This window comes from Euprymna scolopes, chromosome 1 (genome assembly GCF_053919585.1).
Source record: "Euprymna scolopes isolate OS-2025 chromosome 1, ASM5391958v1, whole genome shotgun sequence".
In the NCBI taxonomy this organism is placed as follows: domain Eukaryota; kingdom Metazoa; phylum Mollusca; class Cephalopoda; order Sepiida; family Sepiolidae; genus Euprymna; species Euprymna scolopes.
In genome coordinates, this window is record NC_136482.1 from 160513375 (window position 1) to 160535171 (window position 21797).

At 38.2% G+C, this 21797-nt stretch overlaps 1 protein-coding gene across 10 annotated transcripts in view; it reads right to left on the reverse strand.

Annotated features, from left to right (window-relative positions):
• LOC145276914 (uncharacterized) overlaps positions 1 to 21797 on the reverse strand; it is a 229912-nt gene that overhangs the window by 176464 nt on the left and 31651 nt on the right. For all 10 annotated transcript variants that reach the window (XR_013868060.1, XM_080128431.1, XM_080128404.1 and 7 more), the window contains exons 3-4: positions 14131 to 14164; positions 11651 to 11689 (exon numbers count right to left, since the gene is read on the reverse strand). Coding sequence is in view for 9 of the 10 variants with exons in the window: in XM_080128431.1 (XP_079984557.1) it covers positions 11651 to 11689; positions 14131 to 14164 (73 nt within the window). In the remaining variant the exon portion in view is untranslated. The remainder of the gene's footprint in view (positions 1 to 11650; positions 11690 to 14130; positions 14165 to 21797) is intronic.

Consider the following 21797-nt stretch of genomic DNA (forward strand, 5'->3'; position numbering starts at 1 on the left):
TGGATGACGCCATCCATTATGACATCATAAAGAATGTTTTTTATTTCTTCAACCAAATCAATAATCAGTATATGAACTAAAACATAGAATAGTTATTAACAAAAAACAAGTGAAGCATGCATGGTCCCCCGAGAGTCCACAGTGAACAAGGCATAAAAAAAATGACTTAAGTTCACCATTTGCCCCTCCCCCATTTAGCCCCACAAGTCCCCAGGGGACGTCAAATCCTAGTGAAAATGAACAAACAGTGCAATTTTAGGCCTTAACATATGTAAATTTGAATTCTGCACCATGCAAAAAAAGAAATGACTAAGTCCATCCTAGGGGGGACAACCAGAGTTACCCCAGAAAATCCGTTCTGTTACTTTTTTACTCATACCATGTTTAATGTTTGTGCAAAATTTCAAAAAATTCCAAGGCGTAGTTATTGAGAAAAGGGTAGACAGACAAATGGACACGGGTGAATTTATAGGTCCACCCTCCTTTTGTCAGGGGGACAAAAAAAATGTCTTTGAAGATTTAGATTTTAACATACTATCTAAACTTTAAATATACTCAAGCGCACCAGACAATAGTTTGGTTGGATGGAATATCAACTGTGGGACATGACCGTCTCCGGAAGCGGTAGGGCTCCCCACTGGGGGGAGGTTGAGACTCCCGAAACACTGGGAAATACCAGGCAGATGTGATTGTTTTATTCATTAAGTATCGTTGCATGCCCGGGCGACAGCACCAGACCCTGCTGGAAGAAAGATTGGATGATAAAATTCATTATTTTATGAAACTGACAACATGTCGCTTTGAGAATAGGTAACGGAAATCGAGGTTATGAGCTTGACCTTTCGGGGCCTGAGAAAGGTGCAGAATCGCAGGTGCCTACGAAGGGAATTAGGGGCCTCCCCTGGAGTGATGTAGTTGGTTGCGATTGGTCTAGGAAGTGACTCAACCTACCTCGGCACCTCAGTACATAAACGAGTCCCCGCGCCAAAATCGGCAGACCGAGCTGAGATTTTGAAGAGAAATCAAATACAATTGAAAGGTCCCCCCCCTCTTCCTGAACCGTCACCACGGCAAAACCGAGAGTAATTAAACTAATTGGGACTCAGTAGAGTTTTGTCAAAATCAATATCTGAACAATTATATATAAGTTTATATTTTGCACATCTATCTTGAATTAACCAGTAGAATAGATATAATCGAGTCTGTCTTTCGTGTGCATGAAATTTAAAGCATATTGCCACTTGGGCTACTATTTGGAATACTACAGGACATTATGCAAAATGAGCAAGGTGTCTGCTCACTTTATATTTAAACTTCTGCATGTTAGTATAGTCAGGGAAGCAGGAAATAAGGAGGGAATTCTGAAGTCTAGCAATTCGAGGAAAGAAGCTATTAAAGTAAAAGACTTTTCAACATCTAGGAACCGCTACATTGATTTGTTGGGGCTATGTACTTCAAAAGGGTATAAGTGCAATGAGTTCATCAATGCACATTCTATGCAAGTACTTGAAAAACAGGCACAGGGATACAACATTCCAGTGATGGGACAGGGATGAGAGCTTGGTTGATAGTGTGGGACCAATTAGATTGGACTCTTTTGGACCTTGACTAAGAGAGCGAGACTATTGATAGATGCACCAGCCTAGATGTGGCAACAATACCCCATGCATAGGTGAATGGTGGCTTTGTAGAGATACAAGATACTCTCAGGGGTGAATATTTCTAGCAGATTAGAGAAAATACACCTTCTTTGCAATGTCCTTAATATATTTGTTCCAGTTCATGCTTCCCATGAATCTAAAGTTTGAAAGATGAGCTCTTAGGTAAGGTGCTATTAGTCGTGGCTATTGGCGGCTGAGAAGATTTCTTGTAATTGTTTAAGGAAAGAAGCTTAGTCTTAGTAGCATTAAATGTTACTACCCATTTACGGCCCCATTCCACTACAAACTGAGGGTTTTGACAAGATTTCTGCCATGGTCTCATATGTGGGTACATTTGTTTATTATAGAAGCCTAAAAAGGAAAAAAAAAATAATTCTCATTATAAACCACTAAGTAGAAGAACTGTATGGGAAAAACTAAATTTGGCTAGATGTTATTAGTTCAAATATATGTTAATGATTTCGAATTTTTCAAGTTTAAAGTATTTGCTTGTAAAATATGGAAAAAATGTGATGAAAGACAAATCTCTATAATTATATAAAAGTCATTTTGTTTGCGTGTGAGTTCCTTCCTTATAGGTTCCCAAACAGTTGAGCCTATCTTTTGCCAATTTCACACAAAGCTAATCTATATGTCTGGCAGTGTTCTTAGATATGTTTTGTACAGAAATTCATCCAATAAGTATCGAAAATCAAAAAAATCCGATCCTAAAACTAGTTTTTCTTTCTTATAAAGATAAAAAATAATTTTTACAGAATTTTTTAGGTTGCACTGGCAAGGGAGATAAAATCTCAACAAATAATTTCTTCTTAGAAAAAAAAAAAAAAAAACAGATTTGTTGACATCTGAAAACAAAGCTCAGTGGTACAACATTCAACTACAGATCGAATGTTCAAGCCCAGGAGTCCATCACCACTTTGTTTTAATTTTTTCTTATTAATGAATTAAATTTTACGATAAAAGAAGAGGTACCATTTAAAATAACGGAAAATAATTTCTTTCTTTGTATATTTTAAAACTAAACATTAATCAGAAGAGAGTTTTTAGGGCTTTCATCATCAAGCCTAACAAACACAGACGTAATTTGATGAACGACATTACTTTTTTTTTTTTTTGCAATTTAGTTCACTGGGCAAATTATTCCTCATGATATATAATATTAAATAGAGGATTGATTCTATAATAATACACATATGTAATCTGCATCAATTAAAATATGTGTAAGCGACTGAGCAACACTGAGCGTCCAACGAGAAAGGAATAATAGATAAAAGATGAACCTACAGGTCTTAAATATGTTGAGATTTCTACTCAGTAATAATACTGAGTAGAAACCAGCGATGTCCCAGTCACTTAATTTCTTGAGTTCAACGTTGAATGGCTCATCCACTCAAACGAAACAGATGACGAAGGGAAATTTTGTCAATTTCTCTCTTGCGTATAACCTAATACAAATTGTTATTGAACCTACTCGGGTATCTAATGCTTATGGACAATTTGCAAATCTTTTACTAGTCACCACTTCTTAAGGTCCAAAAGCCACTTGAGGATAAGAGTTGATGAATGTAAGGTGGTAGTTTAGTAATCGTTTATGCTGTAGAATGGGTAGAATTTAGATTATTTAAGGGGATAGCGCAACATGAACTTGTTTACATTGGACTTTAAGGCTACCATATTGTAATTGGCTGGGAAGCAGGGCAATGGAACAGTGTTCTACACACAGTTTTAAGAAATAAGCATTATTCATGGAATCTGGTTTAAAATTAGGCACAGATAAAGAGTGGGGAAAATTGTTGATAGTGGTTTTAGCTAGCCGAGTGTTTTTTTGTGAAAGTTTGGCAAGGAAGGACCATAGATTGAAGCTCAGACGAGAACTAACCATGAAAAGAACAATACCGCAGAAACAGGCTTGCAACATCTGTTCGGTGGGGAAAGAGGTTGCAGAGAAGAGAAAAGGGCATCTCTTGCTAGGTTTTGAAGCCGGTTTTGTACTTTGTCAAAGTAGAATAGGGTGCTCTGAGCAGCTCCTGCCCAGATATGGCAACAGTACTCCATTTTAGTAAGTATTTGGCTCTTATACAGGAAGAAGATTGTGTCGGGAGCGAGATACGTTCTAAACTAGTAGAATGACAACTATTTTTCCAGCGACTTTGGCAACTGATTTAATGTAGGTTTTCCATTTCATGTCAGGAGTACGGATTAAACTCAGAAGCTTGTCAAAGCAGGAACTTCTTTTAGATGAGTTATTCATATCAGTTTGGGCCAAGTAGGGTCAGAGCGTTTACAGTGAAAAGATAGAAGTATGATTTTTGATGCATTAAAATTAATCAGTTACGTTTTGTCCTCTTGCACCATATGCTCAAAGTTGGATGAGTTAAGCCCCAGCATTGATACTTTGAGTTTCGGATTTCTACCCATCAGCAGCTATTTGTAAAAATCTATCAGAGAGAAAAGATTCGATGGTTGAAAAGACATTTTCAGATATTCTATAGCTGGAAATCTTGTGAAGTATACCTTTATGTCAACCTCATAAAATGCTTTTGATATGTCTAGAGTCATTAATCTTGAGAGGAAATCCTTGTAGATAGATTCATTGATCCTATATGAAATTATAGTCGATACATCAGCTGGAGATTTTGCTGGACAGAAACCATATTGCTTGACACCGAGTAGGTCGTTTTGCTGAGGTGGTTGACAATTTCATTATTTAATATGGATTCAAGCAACTTACTCATGACTAGGGCTATGACAACAGCATATTCTTTTCCTTGTTTTGATTCTCAGATATATATCCATTGATATCTTATGTTTTTATGTAGGGTGATGTGGTTCTCGGTTGATTAATTGTGTCTGTGTCAGATATATACTCGAGAATCAAAACAATGTTGTCATAGTCCTACTCATGACACACCAAAGACTAATTGGTCTGTACTGAAATGCAGAAGACCAATCTCTAATATTTGTAAATACTAGGCAAACTAATGAGGTTTTCCAAGGTGTTGGGAAGCATTTCTCCTTAATGGCATAAATTGAACAGCCTTGCAAGAATGGGTACTAGTTCTGGTTGTAGCTTTTTATTTAAGTACAATAACTGGAATATTGTTAGGACCAGTTGCTTTGCTGGCATCAAAGTTCTTGATGATTGTGGCAACATCATGAGCAGATATGTGGATGCCATTCAGATAATTTTGGTCTTGGGAAGAAATTCGGAAGGTAGGAGGTTCTGATTGCATAGAGTTGAGATAGATGCAAAAGTTCTTGGTAAAGAGTTTGGCTTTGGCAGATACTGACAGAATCACCTCAGACCTGTTGATTATGATAGAGGATACGCATCTGTTCAGGATCTTATTTGTTATCCGTCAAAACTCATGCGAACCAAGTCTCTGTTCTACTTTTGACTTGAGTGACTGAGTATATGACTATCGCATTTTCTATAGTTCTTTTGCACTGACTGCTGGCAGTTCTAAAAGCAACTTTCATTTCAAAGCATCTATTACGTTTAAAGCAGTCAAAGTAGCAGTTTCTGTGTGCTATGGCAGCAGCACATTCAGGAGTGTATCATAGTAGTTGGCTATTTAATTTCTGTTAGAATTTCTTGGAAGGTATGAAGCTGTCTATGGCAATTGTTAACCGATCAGTTAAGTTGGATGCTATATTAGATACATTCATTTTAAACATAAAGCATAGGGGTAGTTCCGATATGAACGTTTGGAAACCGTCCCAGTCAGCTATCGAGTATTGATACACTGTTTGATAGAGAGGAATATTTGGAGTTTGCTTTTATCTTTTATTATTAAAACAACTCGGTGATCAGAAGATTCTAGCGAAGACAGAACTGAGGATGAGCACAGTTCAGGGCATGTTGTTAGAAAAAGGATTTAGCCTTAAGGAGAATGTCGTCCCAACACCCTGGAAAGCATCATCACTCTGACCCTTATCTAAAAATTCTGGAGATCGGTCATCTGTATCGGAGTACAGACCAATCAGTCTCCTGTGCATCATGAGTAAGTGGAATCTGTGATAAATAGAGAAGTGGTCAACCACCTCAGCAGAAATAACATGCTTAGTGACATGAAATTATTTTCTAGTTTAGATTCTGCATATTTTATTGAGATAACTAATTAAAAATTAGACTATAAGTAATTTATATGCATATTTTATTGAGATAACTAATTAAAAATTAGACTATAAGTAATTTATATGCATATTTTATTGAGATAACTAATTAAAAATTAGACTAAGTAATTTATATGCGTATTTTATTGAGATAACTAATTAAAAATTAGACTATAAGTAATTTATATGCATATTTTATTGAGATAACTAATTAAAAAGTAGACTATAAGTAATTTATATGCGTATTTTATTGAGATAACTAATTAAAAATTAGACTATAAGTAATTTATATGCATATTTTATTGAGATAACTAATTAAAAATCAGACTATAAGTAATTTATATGCGTAAAAAAAAATATTAACAACCTGCAAGCATTATGGCAACCAGTTTCTGCTGGAAGTATTTTGATGTCAATCCCAAGAATAATAATATGGCTGTCTGCAAGTTATGTCCAACCATCACACCAAAGGGTGGCAAATCAGCAAATTTCTTGATGAAATTAGCATCATTTCTGCTTTCTAAGTTTGACTGGTCATTGGCTTTCAAATGACTGAACAGTGCAGAGCTGTGCTTAGAGTTGTTCCATTCCCTGGTGCGCACACACAGGTGCAAGAATAAGTGAAGAATTAAGCAATATATGAGTATAAAATCTTCAAAGTTTTCTTAGTCTTGCGGGATTCAGGAACAAATATGGTTGCTGGTGTCAAAGAATGTGGTTTAGAACCACTATCATGCTTCATACATACATTGCAACTCAATAAATGACTCATTGTTTTCCCAACAGGCTGTAATGTACGCTGTTGATAAGATTTTTACCTGAACAACTTACCAATGGGGACTTGTTCGAAAAATTGTCCAGTTACTGAGTCCATTCGAAGAAATCAAAGAAGCAAGTTGCAGAAGTACAACCATATCGAGGAGAACACCTAAAATTGTAGTTTTGAGATTATTTCTTTCAGAAGCTGTCCAATCTAATTCTGATATTTCTGACATTAGTGGAATCCTTACTGTTGAACAAGTCAATAAATTAATGGAAACAAGATTTTCATCCTATCTAAATAACTTGTGTCTGCTTTCCTAGATCCAAGATTCACATTTAAATTTCAAAAGAATGGCATTGGATTCTACATCTTCTACATTCTACTGATGATGAAGAAGCAGAAATCAGCAGGATATACTTCTTCAGGCTCTGTTGAAAGTCAAGATTGGTTTGTTGGTTGTTTTTGTTTTACGGCATATCAACCCTTTTCAGGTTATTTAATGCCGAATCCAAAGATTTTGAAGAAAATTTTTTAAATAGAATATATTTGTTGTTTTCAAGTCGGTTTCTATTTAACCCATAGTTGGGACCCTAACAGGTACTACCACTCCGGGTCAGAGTGGACCTGGGAGCAACGGCAATTAAAGGGTGGCTCAACACTCCCCAAAGCCCATAAGCTGGGGCCTCACCACTGGATATAGTTTAAGGTGAAAGTCAAGAAGATCAAAGTGAAAGGAAAACTGTATCTCTCTCAAGGTTGTTCAATGAATTAGCTTCAAATAAGCCTACAGTAACAAATCAAAACTTAGAGCAGGTGGAAGCTGAGTTAAACCTGGAGACTGCAACTACAACAGAAATACAAGAATCACAATCTAAACTCAAAAGGAGTAAATACCTTATGCTTCCATTTTGTAGCTTTATCACTACTCATTTTGGAGACCTTACCACTGCTAAGTAAACTAGCTTTAAAATATTTAAGAGCACCACCTTCTTCTGTGGAGAGTAAGAGGCTCTTTATTACAGGTGGTAATTTGTCAACCTTCAAGGAAGAGGTTGTGTCCTGAGAATCGAGAAACTGTAATGTTTCTATATTACAACTTAAAAGTATTCAACTTTAAATACTGAGGACACTGTGAGAGCAGAGAAGGTAAGTAACAAGAATAGAAGAGAAAGTAGAGCAGCAGCAGGTGCAGAACTTCAACTTATACTTATTCACTTAACAAATTACAATTTGTATTTTGTAGTTGGTTTGTAATTTCTTTTTTTCCTCATCTAATTGTTTAATTATATTCATTTAAGAACTAGAAATTGTATTTTGTAATTTTATTTAAGACAAAAAGCCATAATTGTGGCCAGACACTTAAACATCAAGTTAAATTAGCAGTTACTATGTTAATGTGTCCAGAGTCACTTGGTAATGATGAAATCATTTCAATTTAATAGGAAAAAAAAAGGTCATTAATCGGCTGATTACTGATTACTGTGAGTGGCCGATTAGGTCGAGTAACTGGTACACCCCCTAATACACACACGAACACACATACATATGTATATTTCCCCCAAACCTCTGGCCTTGATGGAGAGGAGACTAAAACTTGCTACTTTGGTTTCAAATGATCTGAAATAATAGCGAGGGGAGACTTGATTCCAAATATTTTTTGATGTTATATCTCCCCTCTTGGGTTTTCATATATAAAGTAAATTTCAGTGTATAAGGAATATTTGATACTAGAGATATTCATAATCATACCCTATTTCCAAAAGAGGCCAGATATAGCATATAAGCAATATTTGGAATCAAGTCTCCCCTTGCTGTTATTGGAAATCATTTGAAACCATAACAAGTTTTAGTCTACTCTCCATCAAGACCATATATCTATACTCGTAACCAAATTGAATATTGAAATGCTCATATCTTTGATTCTATGGGACAAAACTACATGAAAATTTTTAGGCTTTTTGAAGATTATAATACTATTCTATGGTTAAAATTTTATGGCAATTAGTAAAAAAGAACCCATATTTTCAAGCCAATAAAATATGTCCAAATTTGCCTACATTTGTATATATAGTGTCCTGTAGGCCAGCTGCAGTTTTTCTGCTGCGGTTGTCTCCCCTGTGGCCTTGCCAGGCCACTAATACACATACATATAAATACACATACAATTTTAATCGACTTTTTCAATAAATTTCGCCAAACACAATTTTTTTTAATTCATCACTCGTCTGAAGACTGCTCATGGAAGTTGAAAACCTTCACGACATGGCAAATTTCTTTTTAATGTTTGAACATTGGCCCACTAAGTGGAAAAAAATAACAGATCGCAAGAAAAACAAACTGGAATTATCCCTGCTGTCTAATGAAACATGCATATACACATACATATATACACCTACATATATACACATATTAGTGATGGGACGATTTTAATATTCCCCCCCCCCCCCATTTCAATACAATCAGCAATTCCATACTAAATTTCCAATACCGATACAATTACAGATTCCAATTCTTTATAAAGCTCTAAATACTTAAATATAAAAACACTGTAAAAACACATAATAAATGTGCAGATATTTTTTCAAACACCAAAGAACATTAGCGGAGGGCTTGATATACAGATTTTTGTTTTACTAAAAGCTTAAAATTAATCATTTTTTTCTCATTACTATCAACAGTGGAAGATTTTGTCTTAAACGAAATAAAATAAAAAGAAAGATAATTAGAGGAATTGTTTTTGGCATCGAATATAAGAATAAATTTTTCCGATACCAATAACTGCAAAAGTTCCGATTTTTCCAGTTTCTGTTATTGATTCTGATTAACCATTTTAACACTAATACATATATACACATACGTCATTATGGATTGGCTTTGCGAACGAAGATCTAGGAAGGGGCTTGTCCACGTTTTTTGCAGACACGCCCATGGCTGACGAGTTCAATGCAGTGTAAGCAGGCTCACCTGCAACAGCTGGTCTGGGTTTGAGGCTGAGGCTAGTTGGCGCTCCTTCCTCCTGAGTCTTCTGTCCTCTAAACAAGTCTGCCGAGTGTTATTGAAGCAAAAGACTGCTTGATGGATGGCGTGCTGCCAAACTTCTCAGTCCGCTGCAAAGGTTGACCATTGGCAGTAGTTGACGTGACAGGCACCAAGAGATTTCTTCAGACAGTATTTGTACAGTTTTCGCCACACTCGCTGATACAGTTTGCTAAAAGCACCGTTGGTTTTGGCCAGCCTGTTTTCCACCATCTTGTCTATCCTGGAGTCTGATATGGTGAACCCAAGATAGGTGAACTGTTGGACCGCCTTCAATTTAGTCTTACCAATGTTGATGTGAGAGGAGATTTACTCTTCTCTAGGTGCGGGCTGGTGAAGGATCTGTTTTCTCCAGGCTGGCTTCTAGTCCAACGAGCTGAGCGGCTTCTGCGAAGCAGTATGTTAGATGCTGCGGGGCTTTCTCTGTATGCACAACAAGTGCAGCGTCATCAGCAAAGAGGAGGCTGTGAATTAATTGCTCTAGGGTCATTAAGTGGGCCTATAGCTGCTGGAGGCTGAATAGGCTGCTGTCAAGATGGTAACGAATCTAGACATCATCCTCATCGTTAAGATCCTCAGTGGCCTGCCTTAGCATCATAGTGAAGAGGGTTGGAGCAAGGACACAACCCTGTTTTACACTTACGAAGCTTATGTTGGAGGTTGCTACATATTAAGCAGAAATCTGCTTTCTTCATGGAACAAGCTGGGTGGGCTAAGTGGGTTTGGTAAACTGATCTCTTTGTCAATATTGCTTAGATCTGATCGCTCCTGTTGTTTTTGGTCAACACCCCTAGGACTTTTTCAGATGTCAGTTTTCAGATGTTCCCAGAGTGTTTCAGGGGAGGTGTCCATTGGGCAGTTTATATCTTCGAGCTGTAGGCCTGCCTGAAACTCAACTCACTCCAGCTGACAGGAATCTGCTGGCATTGATTCTCTTCTTTGGGACTCCTCCATTCTTTGGTTTGAAATGGAGTCTGAGTTCGAAGCGAACTAGGCGATCATCAGTGTAACATTTTGCACTGGGCATCATTCTGGTGTGTAGGACATTTTTAAGGTCTTGTCGGTGCACTATGATGAAATTAATAACGTGCCAATGTTTAGACCGGGGATGCATCGAGATAATTTTTAGACTGTTCTTTTGTTGAAATATGGTGTTCATGATAGTAATTTGCTGTTCCAGTAGCAAACACCCATCGTCGTTACAGTTTCCAACGATGTGTTTCCCAAATGCTCCCCTCAGAATCTTTACCCGTTCTGGCATTGAAGTCACCAAGTATTATCACCTTGTCATTTGTAGGGGTGCCTTGCAAGAGGTTGCGCAGATCAGAGTAGAATTGATCCTTTTCAGCTTTGCTTGGAGAATCGGGGGGGGGGGGGGGAATAAACACCAAAGAGCGTGATATATTGCTGGTTTCTGAGGTGAAAGGGCATAGACATAATGCAGTCAAAATGGGCTGTTGATAGGTTCTCCAGCTTGGGAGCAATGGAGTTCTTGACCATAAATCCCACGCCAGAAAGAGGTTTCTCAATCTCCAGCTTGCCTGACCAGTAAGTAAAGGGTGTAGCCATCGTCATTCTCTTGAAGGTTACCCTCCTCTGGAAAGCATACTTCAAGTGCTGCAATATCAACACTTAGTTTCGCCAGTTTGTGAGCAATGAGAACGGAGCAACGTTTCCGGTGACAATTGTGATCATAGTTATGCATAGTTCTCATGCTCAAGCATACCATTTTTAAGCCTTGCTTACTCTGACAGGTAAAGACCTTTCCATTTTTGATGATTCTCAACCGCATAAGTAGATGCCTGTTAACTGCAGTTGGTCAACACATACATACATACATATACACACACACACATACATACATACATACATACATACGCATATATACCACTTAAAAAAAAAAGCTATTCAAAAAGGAACAAATCATAATAATAAAATGTAGCTCAGTACATTTTTTGCATTTCCTGTAATAGATGAAACATGTTTAATGTTTTTCAAAAGATAATTTTCTCAGGTTTCATTTTGATAACTTAATATTTTAATGTGCGAAACTGATAAAACCAAAATAACTTACATCATTTGGAATCCTCATTTTTCCTGATTTGAAAGAATCCTATAGAAATATAAAAATAGCAAAACTAAGTAAAAGAAAAGGATGAAAATATGATTGACCAAACATACTTTAAACTTGTAAGGATAAATTCAAGATACAGTAAAGTTATTTTTATTAGAGGTAAAGTTCTTGACATATGCAAATCTTTTCTGTTTGTCTGATCGAAGCTTGCGAGGAACTCTCGATAGAGTATCTTCATTTTCTTTACCATCGATGTCGGTGTTCATCAATGCTCTATTCTAGGTCCAACATTGTTTCCTGTCTGTATAAAGGACCTTCCAGAGAATATTATTCACAAAATTAACATATTCTTCTCTAACGCCATCTCATTCTATCCTCCATCACACCTGGTAAATCTACATATTTGCGTTAGTCCTCTGTTAGTTGCTTGACATGAGTTCCGTATGGTCTCCTCTCTGAACTAAATTCTTTCTTGACTTTCACAAAAGAACAATGCTGACAATTTGATCCTTAACTCCGAAGCAAATTTGCTTCTCTCTCTCTCTGATCAGGTCTGAGATTAGCAGAAGGTATCCGTAGAGATGCTCAATTGTGGAGTGCTGCCTCCAGATGTTAAGAGCAGCATCGTGGTTTCTACAATCAGTTTTCTTCTCCAATCTTTTAAAAGTCCACATGCTATTTCCAGATATGAGAACTTTTCATCATTCGATTAGGAAGAGATCAACTGTAAATAGACAAAACTAAGCACTGGTAGATAGAAATCACCCACTGCTCTCTGGAAGAGCATAGCACCCAGAAGCCATCTTGTCAGCAAATATACTGAAGCCAAGTGAAGTAGCTCGGTTAATGTGTACTCCCAGATCAGTTAATGGTAGAGTACTCTAGTTCAACAAAAAATGATTATGTGTTCATCGACAAAATACATTTGGTGGAACATCAGGGTGGAACAATAAAATTGTTGCCCTAGAAAAGACAACATGATTCCATTTCCGTTTGATAAAAACCGGTTTTCTTTTATTGTTGCAGACCATCTACTAGTTGGTCAATTGTGTACAAACCCCAAGAGCGATAGAAACCTTCTATCCTATCTGAAAGTGACACAATGTTCAACGAGTGAGATCGGAGATGCGCCGCTGTACAACTCATGATCTCTACTGATCCAAGTTGTGACAAGACAAGCCATCACCCTCAAAATGCATTGCTGGATTGCTACGAATAACAGATGTGCCCAGGATGATGAAAACAAAGTTTCCGGTCACAGTTATGGTCTTTGGTATGGCTTTAAGTGAGGGCCACATGATGCCACCTCACATCTTCGAAGGTGGCTTCAAAGTAAACACCATAGTGTACCTGGATGTGCTGAAGAGTATGGTGATCCCCTGATGCAATCAAGTAGCCGCTGGCAGACTGAGTGTAACAATAGGACTCGACGCTAGCCCACAAGTCCAAAGAGACCCAAGCTTGGCTTCAGAAAGAGTACTACGACTTTGTACTCTTCTATTACTGGCCCTCCCCTCCTTCCCAGACATGAACCTGCTGGAATACTTCATTTGGTCATACGTCGAGAAATTCACCAAATGATCTCCCACAACACCAAAGCCAGCTTGATCACCATCATCTGCCAAGTATTCACCTAGCTCCAGCCGGTGATTGTGGAAAAGGCATGCTCCTAGTTCCAGACCCGTATCGAGGCGGTGATTGAGACTGAAAGTGGCTACAGTGAATAGATATCAGCTCTACTAAATAATCAAGTTATCTGAATTGATTTTTTCAATAAAAGTTTTAAATAAAGCTGTAACATTGTTTTCTTTAGGGCGACAACTTTATCGTTCCACCCTGTATAAAAACATCTATGACTCATACAAATAACAAACATTTAGAATAAAGGAGAGTATTGAAGAGGAAACATGTTTTGCTTTGAAACGTGTATCAATGCAAATTAAATTTTTCTGAACTTATTAACAGCAACATTTTGATTTCAATCCCACCTCTTCAATGTGGACGTCCCTAGATGTTGGAGTTCTTCTGCTGCACTTCAGAATTTTCTCCTGGTTTCTTGCTTTCCTGACTATACTACGAATGCAAGCTTAAATGTAATGTGAACAGACATATCACTGCTCAAATCCCCACATAGTCCCCTGTAGACATGATCCAAAATTGTAACCCCTTAAGTAGCCATACGCCTTGTTTAGGGTGAAAGGTGTAATAAAAAAAGAACGGGTTTGCCTAAATTCGTACTGTTAGGGCCCCCCCCACCCAAAAAAAAAAGGTTAAGAAAAATGAGGTGATTGATTATTGCTGGCTTGATTACCAATTCAAAAGGTTTTAAAAAAGAGCTAAAAGAAATGGATAGGGAGGAAGCAGTTCTTTCATCAGAATTCTTAAACAATAGTACAATAGAGGCAATTTTTCAACATGAAAATTGTACTAGCTTTTTTGTAAAAATATCAAATTTAGACAAAGAAAAAAAAAAAACTTACAACAGTATTTCTTGATTGGTTAGAAGATGGATTTCTGCAAAAGAAATAAAAAAAAGTCATATAAGTATCCAACAGAAATAATTTTAATTTTAAATGAGACAATTTCGGTGGCCTGATGACAAAATTACAAATGATAGATGCTCCTATTAACTGAATAAATTTCTGCTTTTTGCTAAGATGTGTCAGATAAAAGTAGCAGAGAGAAACGAGGTAGCAGATGCGGCGGGGAGAAACGAGACAGGGGGAGGGAGGCGAAGCAAGAGAAACGAGACAGGGGGGGAGGCGAAGCAAGAGAAACGAGACAGGGGGGGAGGCGAAGCAAGAGAAACGAGACAGGGGGGGGAGGCGAAGCAAGAGAAACGAGACAGGGGGGGGAGGCGAAGCAAGAGAAACGAGACAGGGGGGGGAGGCGAAGCAAGAGAAACGAGACAGGGGGGGAGGCGAAGCAAGAGAAACGAGACAGGGGGGGGAGGCGAAGCAAGAGAAACGAGACAGGGGGGGGGGCGAAGCAAGAGAAACGAGACAGGGGGGGGGGCGAAGCAAGAGAAACGAGACAAGGGGGGGAGGGAGGCGAAGCAAGAGAAACGAGACATGGGGGGGAGGCAAGAGAAACGAGACAGGGGGGGGGAGGCAAGAGAAACGAGACAAGAGACGCGGCGGGGAGAAACGAGACAAGAGACGCGGCGGGGAGAAACGAGACAAGAGACGCGGCGGGGAGAAACGAGACAAGAGACGCGGCGGGGAGAAACGAGACAAGAGACGCGGCGGGGAGAAACGAGACAAGAGACGCGGCGGGGAGAAACGAGACAAGAGACGCGGCGGGGAGAAACGAGACAAGAGACGCGGCGGGGAGAAACGAGACAAGAGACGCGGCGGGGAGAAACGAGACAAGAGACGCGGCGGGGAGAAACGAGACAAGAGACGCGGCGGGGAGAAACGAGACAAGAGACGCGGCGGGGAGAAACGAGACAAGAGACGCGGCGGGGAGAAACGAGACAAGAGACGCGGCGGGGAGAAACGAGACAAGAGACGCGGCAGGGAGAAAGGAGCTGGCGGGAGAAAGGTGGCGATGTCACAGATTAGAGTCCTGTCAATGGAGGGATCAGACATTAACTAGTTTGAATAGCTAAACCAAAAAGAACTAAACTTTGTTACAATGAAATTTCAGCAAAAAGAATGTTAAAAAACAGGTTATAAAAAAGAATAAAGATCAGGAATCTATAAATCAGATAGTTTAAAGCTAGTTTGAAATATTTTCAATTCAAAAAAGTTTACAATAAACAAAGGACCTTGCAATTTAGTAAGTACAACTTATGTCCCCGGAAGCGTATAATACATATAGAAAGATGTAGAAATTTAGAGAGAAGTTGCCAAACTCCGAGGAAAGCAACAAACCTATGGAAATAAAGTTATATAAAATCAGTTGTCAGTGTTCCTTCAGACAGAAAGATCTTGCATTTAGAGTCCCATTTACAGAACAGTCTAGTTGAATACATGTAAGAAACGGAAATTGTAAGAAATTAGCAAAAATTAGTATTAAAGAACAGCCATGTTTTGATATTTGTCGCATTACTTTGAATTGTCTATGCACACACGTGCACCTCCTCAGTCAGCATGAACATTTACATTATACATACATTTCAAGAACTTTTGTCTGTTTATACATTTAATAATTGTACACTGTTATACATACCACAATGTAATTTATACATACACAGTATATAGACCCTATATGAACATAAACCATTATTATGAATCTGTTTATAAACAGCCAGTATTCTACATATACTTATTTTAAAATATTTGTATAAAAATCTGCTATCCAACATGCGCATAATTTGCAAAGTGTTTATTATATACGTACATATACACACACACTGCTAAACAATAACAAATAAAAAGAGACGTAAGAGGGGTAGGCGAGGCAAGATAGGTAGGGTGGAGGAAACGTGGCAAGAGACGTGGGGGGGGGACGAGGCAAGAGACGTAGGGGAGACAAGACGTGGGGGGTGGGACGAGGCAAGAGACGTGGGGGGTGGGACGAGGCAAGAGACGTGGGGGGGGACGAGGCAAGAGACGTGGGGGGGGGGACGAGGCAAGATACGTGGGGGGGGGGACGAGGCAAGATACGTGGGGGGGGACGAGGCAAGATACGTGGGGGGGGACGAGGCAAGATACGTGGGGGGGGACGAGGCAAGATACGTGGGGGGGGGACGAGGCAAGATACGTGGGGGGGGGGACGAGGCAAGATACGTGGGGGGGGGACGAGGCAAGATACGTGGGGGGGGGGACGAGGCAAGATACGTGGGGGGGGGAACGAGGCAAGATACGTGGGGGGGGACAAGGCAAGATACGTGGGGGGACGAGGCAAGATACGTGGGGGGGACGAGGCAAGACACGTGGGGGGGGGGGCAAGATACGTGGGGACAGGGGACGAGGACAGAGGAAAGGTGACAATATTTGTAGGGAAGAAAAAGGCATGAGATAATGAGGAAGAAATATGTAAGAATCGATAATGAATTAGGGTAGTCTTTTATCAAATTAGCACACCTACCCTAAATTGCCTGGTGCCATTAAAAATAAAAGCAGTTCAAGTGTTTCACAGTAAATATTAAAATTCTTATATCTTCCCTATTTGAATGCTTCTCGGTCATGATTTTCTTCCTGTTTTCCTCTATCTTCCTTTCCAACGCCTCATCCAATCCTCTTTTTGTTTTAATATAGCGATTAGACTTTCAGTATTAAAATTTTTTCTCACAGACAACACAAGTTCTTCCTCGCCAATTTTCTCAAAAATACAATAGTCAGTGACACGCAGAGAACTTTTTCAGGGCAGGTGCCCAAGTGAAAAAAAAAAAATGTATAGTAATGGTGAGGCACAGGTCTATCATTCAACCACGGTAGTGGTTGAATATATGCTGAAGTCCGAAATTGAATGAATCGAGACACATTCAAACCCCCACCACTCATTCCATTCGCAACCAAATTTCAAACAGGTTATATAGTTGGATAGAACACCTCATTAGCTACAGTTTGAAAAAAAAATTTCAAAAACTGGTTCAGTAGAAAAAAAGTTACAACAAAATATGTGGGTTCACAAACAGGAGAGTAAGTACATACATAAGTGACTAACGCTTTTTTTTATTTTGCATAACTTTTTTTTGTATATAAATATTTTTTACTGCGATTTTGCCAATATGACATGTTAGCGTACCGGGGGTTGGTGGAAAGATTTTAGGTTCAATCCCGTGTATCGTTTTTTTTATAATTAAAAAACCGAACTTTTTTTTAATAACTAATTTTTTTTTTTTAACTCTCCTTATGAAATAGATATGCGGTTTTCTTTTCCTAGATGGTTTAGATTTTCAATGCAGCACAGTACGGTTTGGGATCTTACCGTACTATTCTCCAATGCTTTAATAGCTGCCTGACTATCTGAAAGGATAGCTATTTCATGTTGCTGAACCTCTTCCATGATCAGAACCTCAGATTCCAGAGCCTTAATCATGTGCTATCTCTCCTTTTTCAGTTTTTGTTGTGATGTTTACCGAATGTTAGAGCTGACTTGTCAGACTTAGGTCTGAGATCCTGCTCTTCGGTGAAGGCGGGGGTGGTGTTTGGTACCACATCCAATCGTGCCAGCTCATGACTGGTGTTTGGTGTTGTATCCGATGATACCTGTATGGTGAAGACTTCTGCCTGGAAGACCGTCCTCAGTTTACCAAGATAAGATTTTTGACAGGTGAGGTGGTTTGAGTATTCTATATAAACACTCGCACGAATCTTATCATTCATTTTAGATCCATCAGTATAGCATTTGATTACGTTGCTTTCCAGCTCTTTTTCGTAATCTCTTGCGCCTGTTCTGTCATAAACCATACATATGAAATGCTTTTCAAATGATCTGGTTTTAGTCATAAGGTCACCCGGCACATGCAAAAGCGGTAGTTCCTTCCTAGCCTCATCACACAAATCCACGTGACTCTTTGTTTTTCCAGTAGTCCCAACAGATCTTGACCACCACAGACCCATGAGATCTATTCTATAGGATCCCCGCATCGCTTCTGCCTTCAGGAATTCTTTAATCGGAGGGATATTCAACAGCATCTCCAATGCTCCAGTAGGTGTGCTCGGATATGCTGAAGAAGTCATTAAACAAGCAAGTCTTTGTACCTTCTGGAGTTTCTCCCTCAAGTACAGTTTCTCTGTCCTGCGGATCCAGGAAACACATGCATACGACAAAATGGGACATACCATAGCAATGTATATCCACCTCATTACATGCGGGTTAACTGCCCAGGTTTTCCCCACAATTTGTTTGCATTGCATAAGGCCTGCAGTCGCCTTGGAGGAAATCTTTTCTATGTGGCTTTTCCTGGTTAGCTTACTGTCCAGGATTACCCCTAACAGCCTTGCCTCCTGCGAAAGTTTCAATTTCTGTCCACTCAGAAAAAGGTCACCAAGTTGGCAATTCCTTTTATATGTAAACAAGACCATTTCTGTTTTACGGCTACTGAATTCTAATTCATTTCGATTAGACCATTTATTAGGAATATTTAATGCCATTTTGGCAATGCGTCTGACCAATGATGCTTTTGAACCCGCGACCAGCACTGCGATGTCATCAGCATCAGCCTGGGCATAAATATTCCTATTTTTAAACTCCTTTAAAAGAGGATTCAGCATACAGTTCTATAGTAAAGGTGATAAAATCCCACTTTGGGGTTTCATTTAACTACTTCCCTTTTAACAGTTGCCCTCAGTAGTTCTACTTGAACTGTTCTGTGCCTCACCATATACTCAATCCATCGGATGAGTACTGGTGGCACATTGAGTTCTCGTAGCGACTTGAACATACTACTGAAGGGTATGTTGTCAAAAGCTCCAACGATATCTAAAAAGACACCGAGTGCCATCTTCTTTTTTGTTAGTTTACGCTCTATACAGATCACGAATTCATGAACCGCAGTCTCGGTAGAGACCCTGGCTCGGAACTACTGTGATTGAATGATAAATATTGCATAAATGTGTGTTTGAGAGCTAATTTTTTTTGACAATCATTAATAAATATTATAAATTTATATATTAATACAATAGCCATGCCTGGAAAAATCATGGATTATATGGAAAAATGCGCGCATGAAAAGTAATATTCTTAAGATTTTATTAAACCTGGAAAAGTAAAGGACAAGAAATTCAACCTGGAAAAGTAAAGGACAAGAAATTCAACCTGGAAAAGTAAAGAACAAGATATTCTAGTAAAGTAAAAAATAAGAATTTTTTAGACTTAAAATATTGCAGCTAAAAATAAAATTTGAATATTGATAAATATTTTATTTATTATTTGCATATGTTGTTGTTTATTGTTGAGTTAGAAAGGGTGTCAGTCGCTGGATTGAACTTATTTCCCCCCTATTATTTGCATATATTTATGTAGTGAAAATTGTTTGAATAAAATTAATTCGTTAGTTAGTTAGTTAATAGATGGAATTAATAATTTTATAATTTACATAAAAATTAATAATTTTATTATATCATAATTAGGATCATTTAATTCATTTTTATTGGTCCCACAATGGTGAATTATTTTTCTTTAAATTTATGGGAAACTAACAGCCACTAAATTCTAAAATTGTTTTTTCGTTTGTCAAGTTTTCAGGATGTTCACAATTTCCCTTAGCCCTACTATTAACATAAAGTCAGTGGGAAGCCTCTCCATCGTCCCATAATTCACGAAGATCCTCATAAAACTACACAAAAAATGCACACAATTTATCTCCCATAAAAATATGGTTATTTGCCCTAAAACGCTAGAATGGCCCAAAATGAGGAATCCTTTTACATTAAATTCTAAAATAATCTTTGTTTATCTTTCATTAAAGTTTTTCAGGATGTTCACACGTAATTGCTAAAAAAGATAGAATCATATTTTGAAGAGGTGGTGAAATGAGTGGGGGGATTTAACGAACGGTGTTAATCTACAATAATACCAAAGAAATCTTGCAATACATTCATATTCAAGCAGTCCTAGATTTAGATTTTAGTTTCTTGTACAGAAAATGCATTACAATTAAACTTTGAGTTCTCTAACTTATTTTCTTCTAATGCATACATAGTATTTTTAAGGAATTGCAGCATATTTATGTGGATTTATTTAAGATTATTTGTAAACCATTAATTTTTTTGGAGATTTTCAGTGGCATATTCTGATTCCTTGCACAAAAATACACTTATATAACAAATTTCATTGCTTAATCTTGTGTTTTAACAAAGATATGATTTTACTGAAAAAGAAGTGTAAAAAATGTAACGAAACACAAGGTCTTAACATATTCGTTGTCAGCTATAGCTCTATTAAATGTATTGTGATTGCCAAGCTACTTTTTCTGCAATTTCCAAAAACTAAAGTCAACAAATAATGCATATGACTATAACACGGAATATATATTAAATTTGTATTGTTTATTATATTTTTGTATTTGGCACATTAAATAAGAAAATATCTTAGTGTGTCATATACGAGTAATCTCGTAGTTGGTATATAAACCATTCATTTCTTCCAATTTGCCAGATACGAACTGTAATAATCGGAACATGGAAGACAAATGATCACAGTTAATAAGGTTTTTATTCATCTATAATCACAGGTATGCATGCTGAAATAGAAGAATTGGAAATTGCTAAGATTTTACATAAAAGAACAAAGCAAATATGACATTCACCCCGAGTGGAAAGAGTTCAGGGAAAGGTTATGAAATGATATACAAAGGTCCAAGTTCAAGCATCTCGGTTTCTTAGATGTTAGAGATGGACACGTTGTCTAAAAATGAGTTCCGATAGGTTCTCATTGAGCGTTGTCTCAGTCTGTGAGGTTTCACAAGGTTTTTCGGATACACCCTATTCAAATGAGGCATCTGGTTGTAAAGATGAAGTCTCCGGTGAGATAACAGAGTCATTAGTATAAGATGCTACATTTTGTGGCTTTGGGGCAGGTTGACGCAGCAACACTGTTTCCTCCCTTCCAGTTGAAGGTCTAACATGGGCGTATTGAGGGTTGCATTTGTGCAATTCAACTGTCATCAAAGGGTTCATACTTGAATGACCGTACATTACGTTTCATCAGAACCAGACCCAGATTCAAAAGCCAACTAGGAAGAGAACTACCAGATGTTAATTTCTGATTATACTGGAATATTCGCTCGTGAGGTGTAGCATTAGTGGCAGTACACAATAACGAACGAATGGAATGCAAGGGATCGTGCAAAACTGATTCCCAATGAGAAATCGGCAGTCTTTGCGACTTCAATGCCAGCAATATTGTTTTCCATAACGTGGCATTTAGTTGTTCTACCTGGCCATTTCCCTGTGAGTTATAGGCAGTTGCACAAGTCGTTGCTATATTCCCTTTCTATGCAAAAAGTCTGTTCTGTTGAAAGGAATGATAGATCTCTGTCAGAGTGAATAAAGAAAGGCACGCCAAACAGCAAAAATAGTTGACAGAAACAATTTGTGACTGTGAGGACATATCTTGACAAAGAAAGGCAAAGGGGAAGCGTGAATATTTGTTTCGATGGAGTAAAGGAGGTTACACAGACGTGTGTTATGCCTGGTTGACACAATAAAACATGTACATCTCATAGACTGGTTGAATTAGCCGAGGAGCAGAC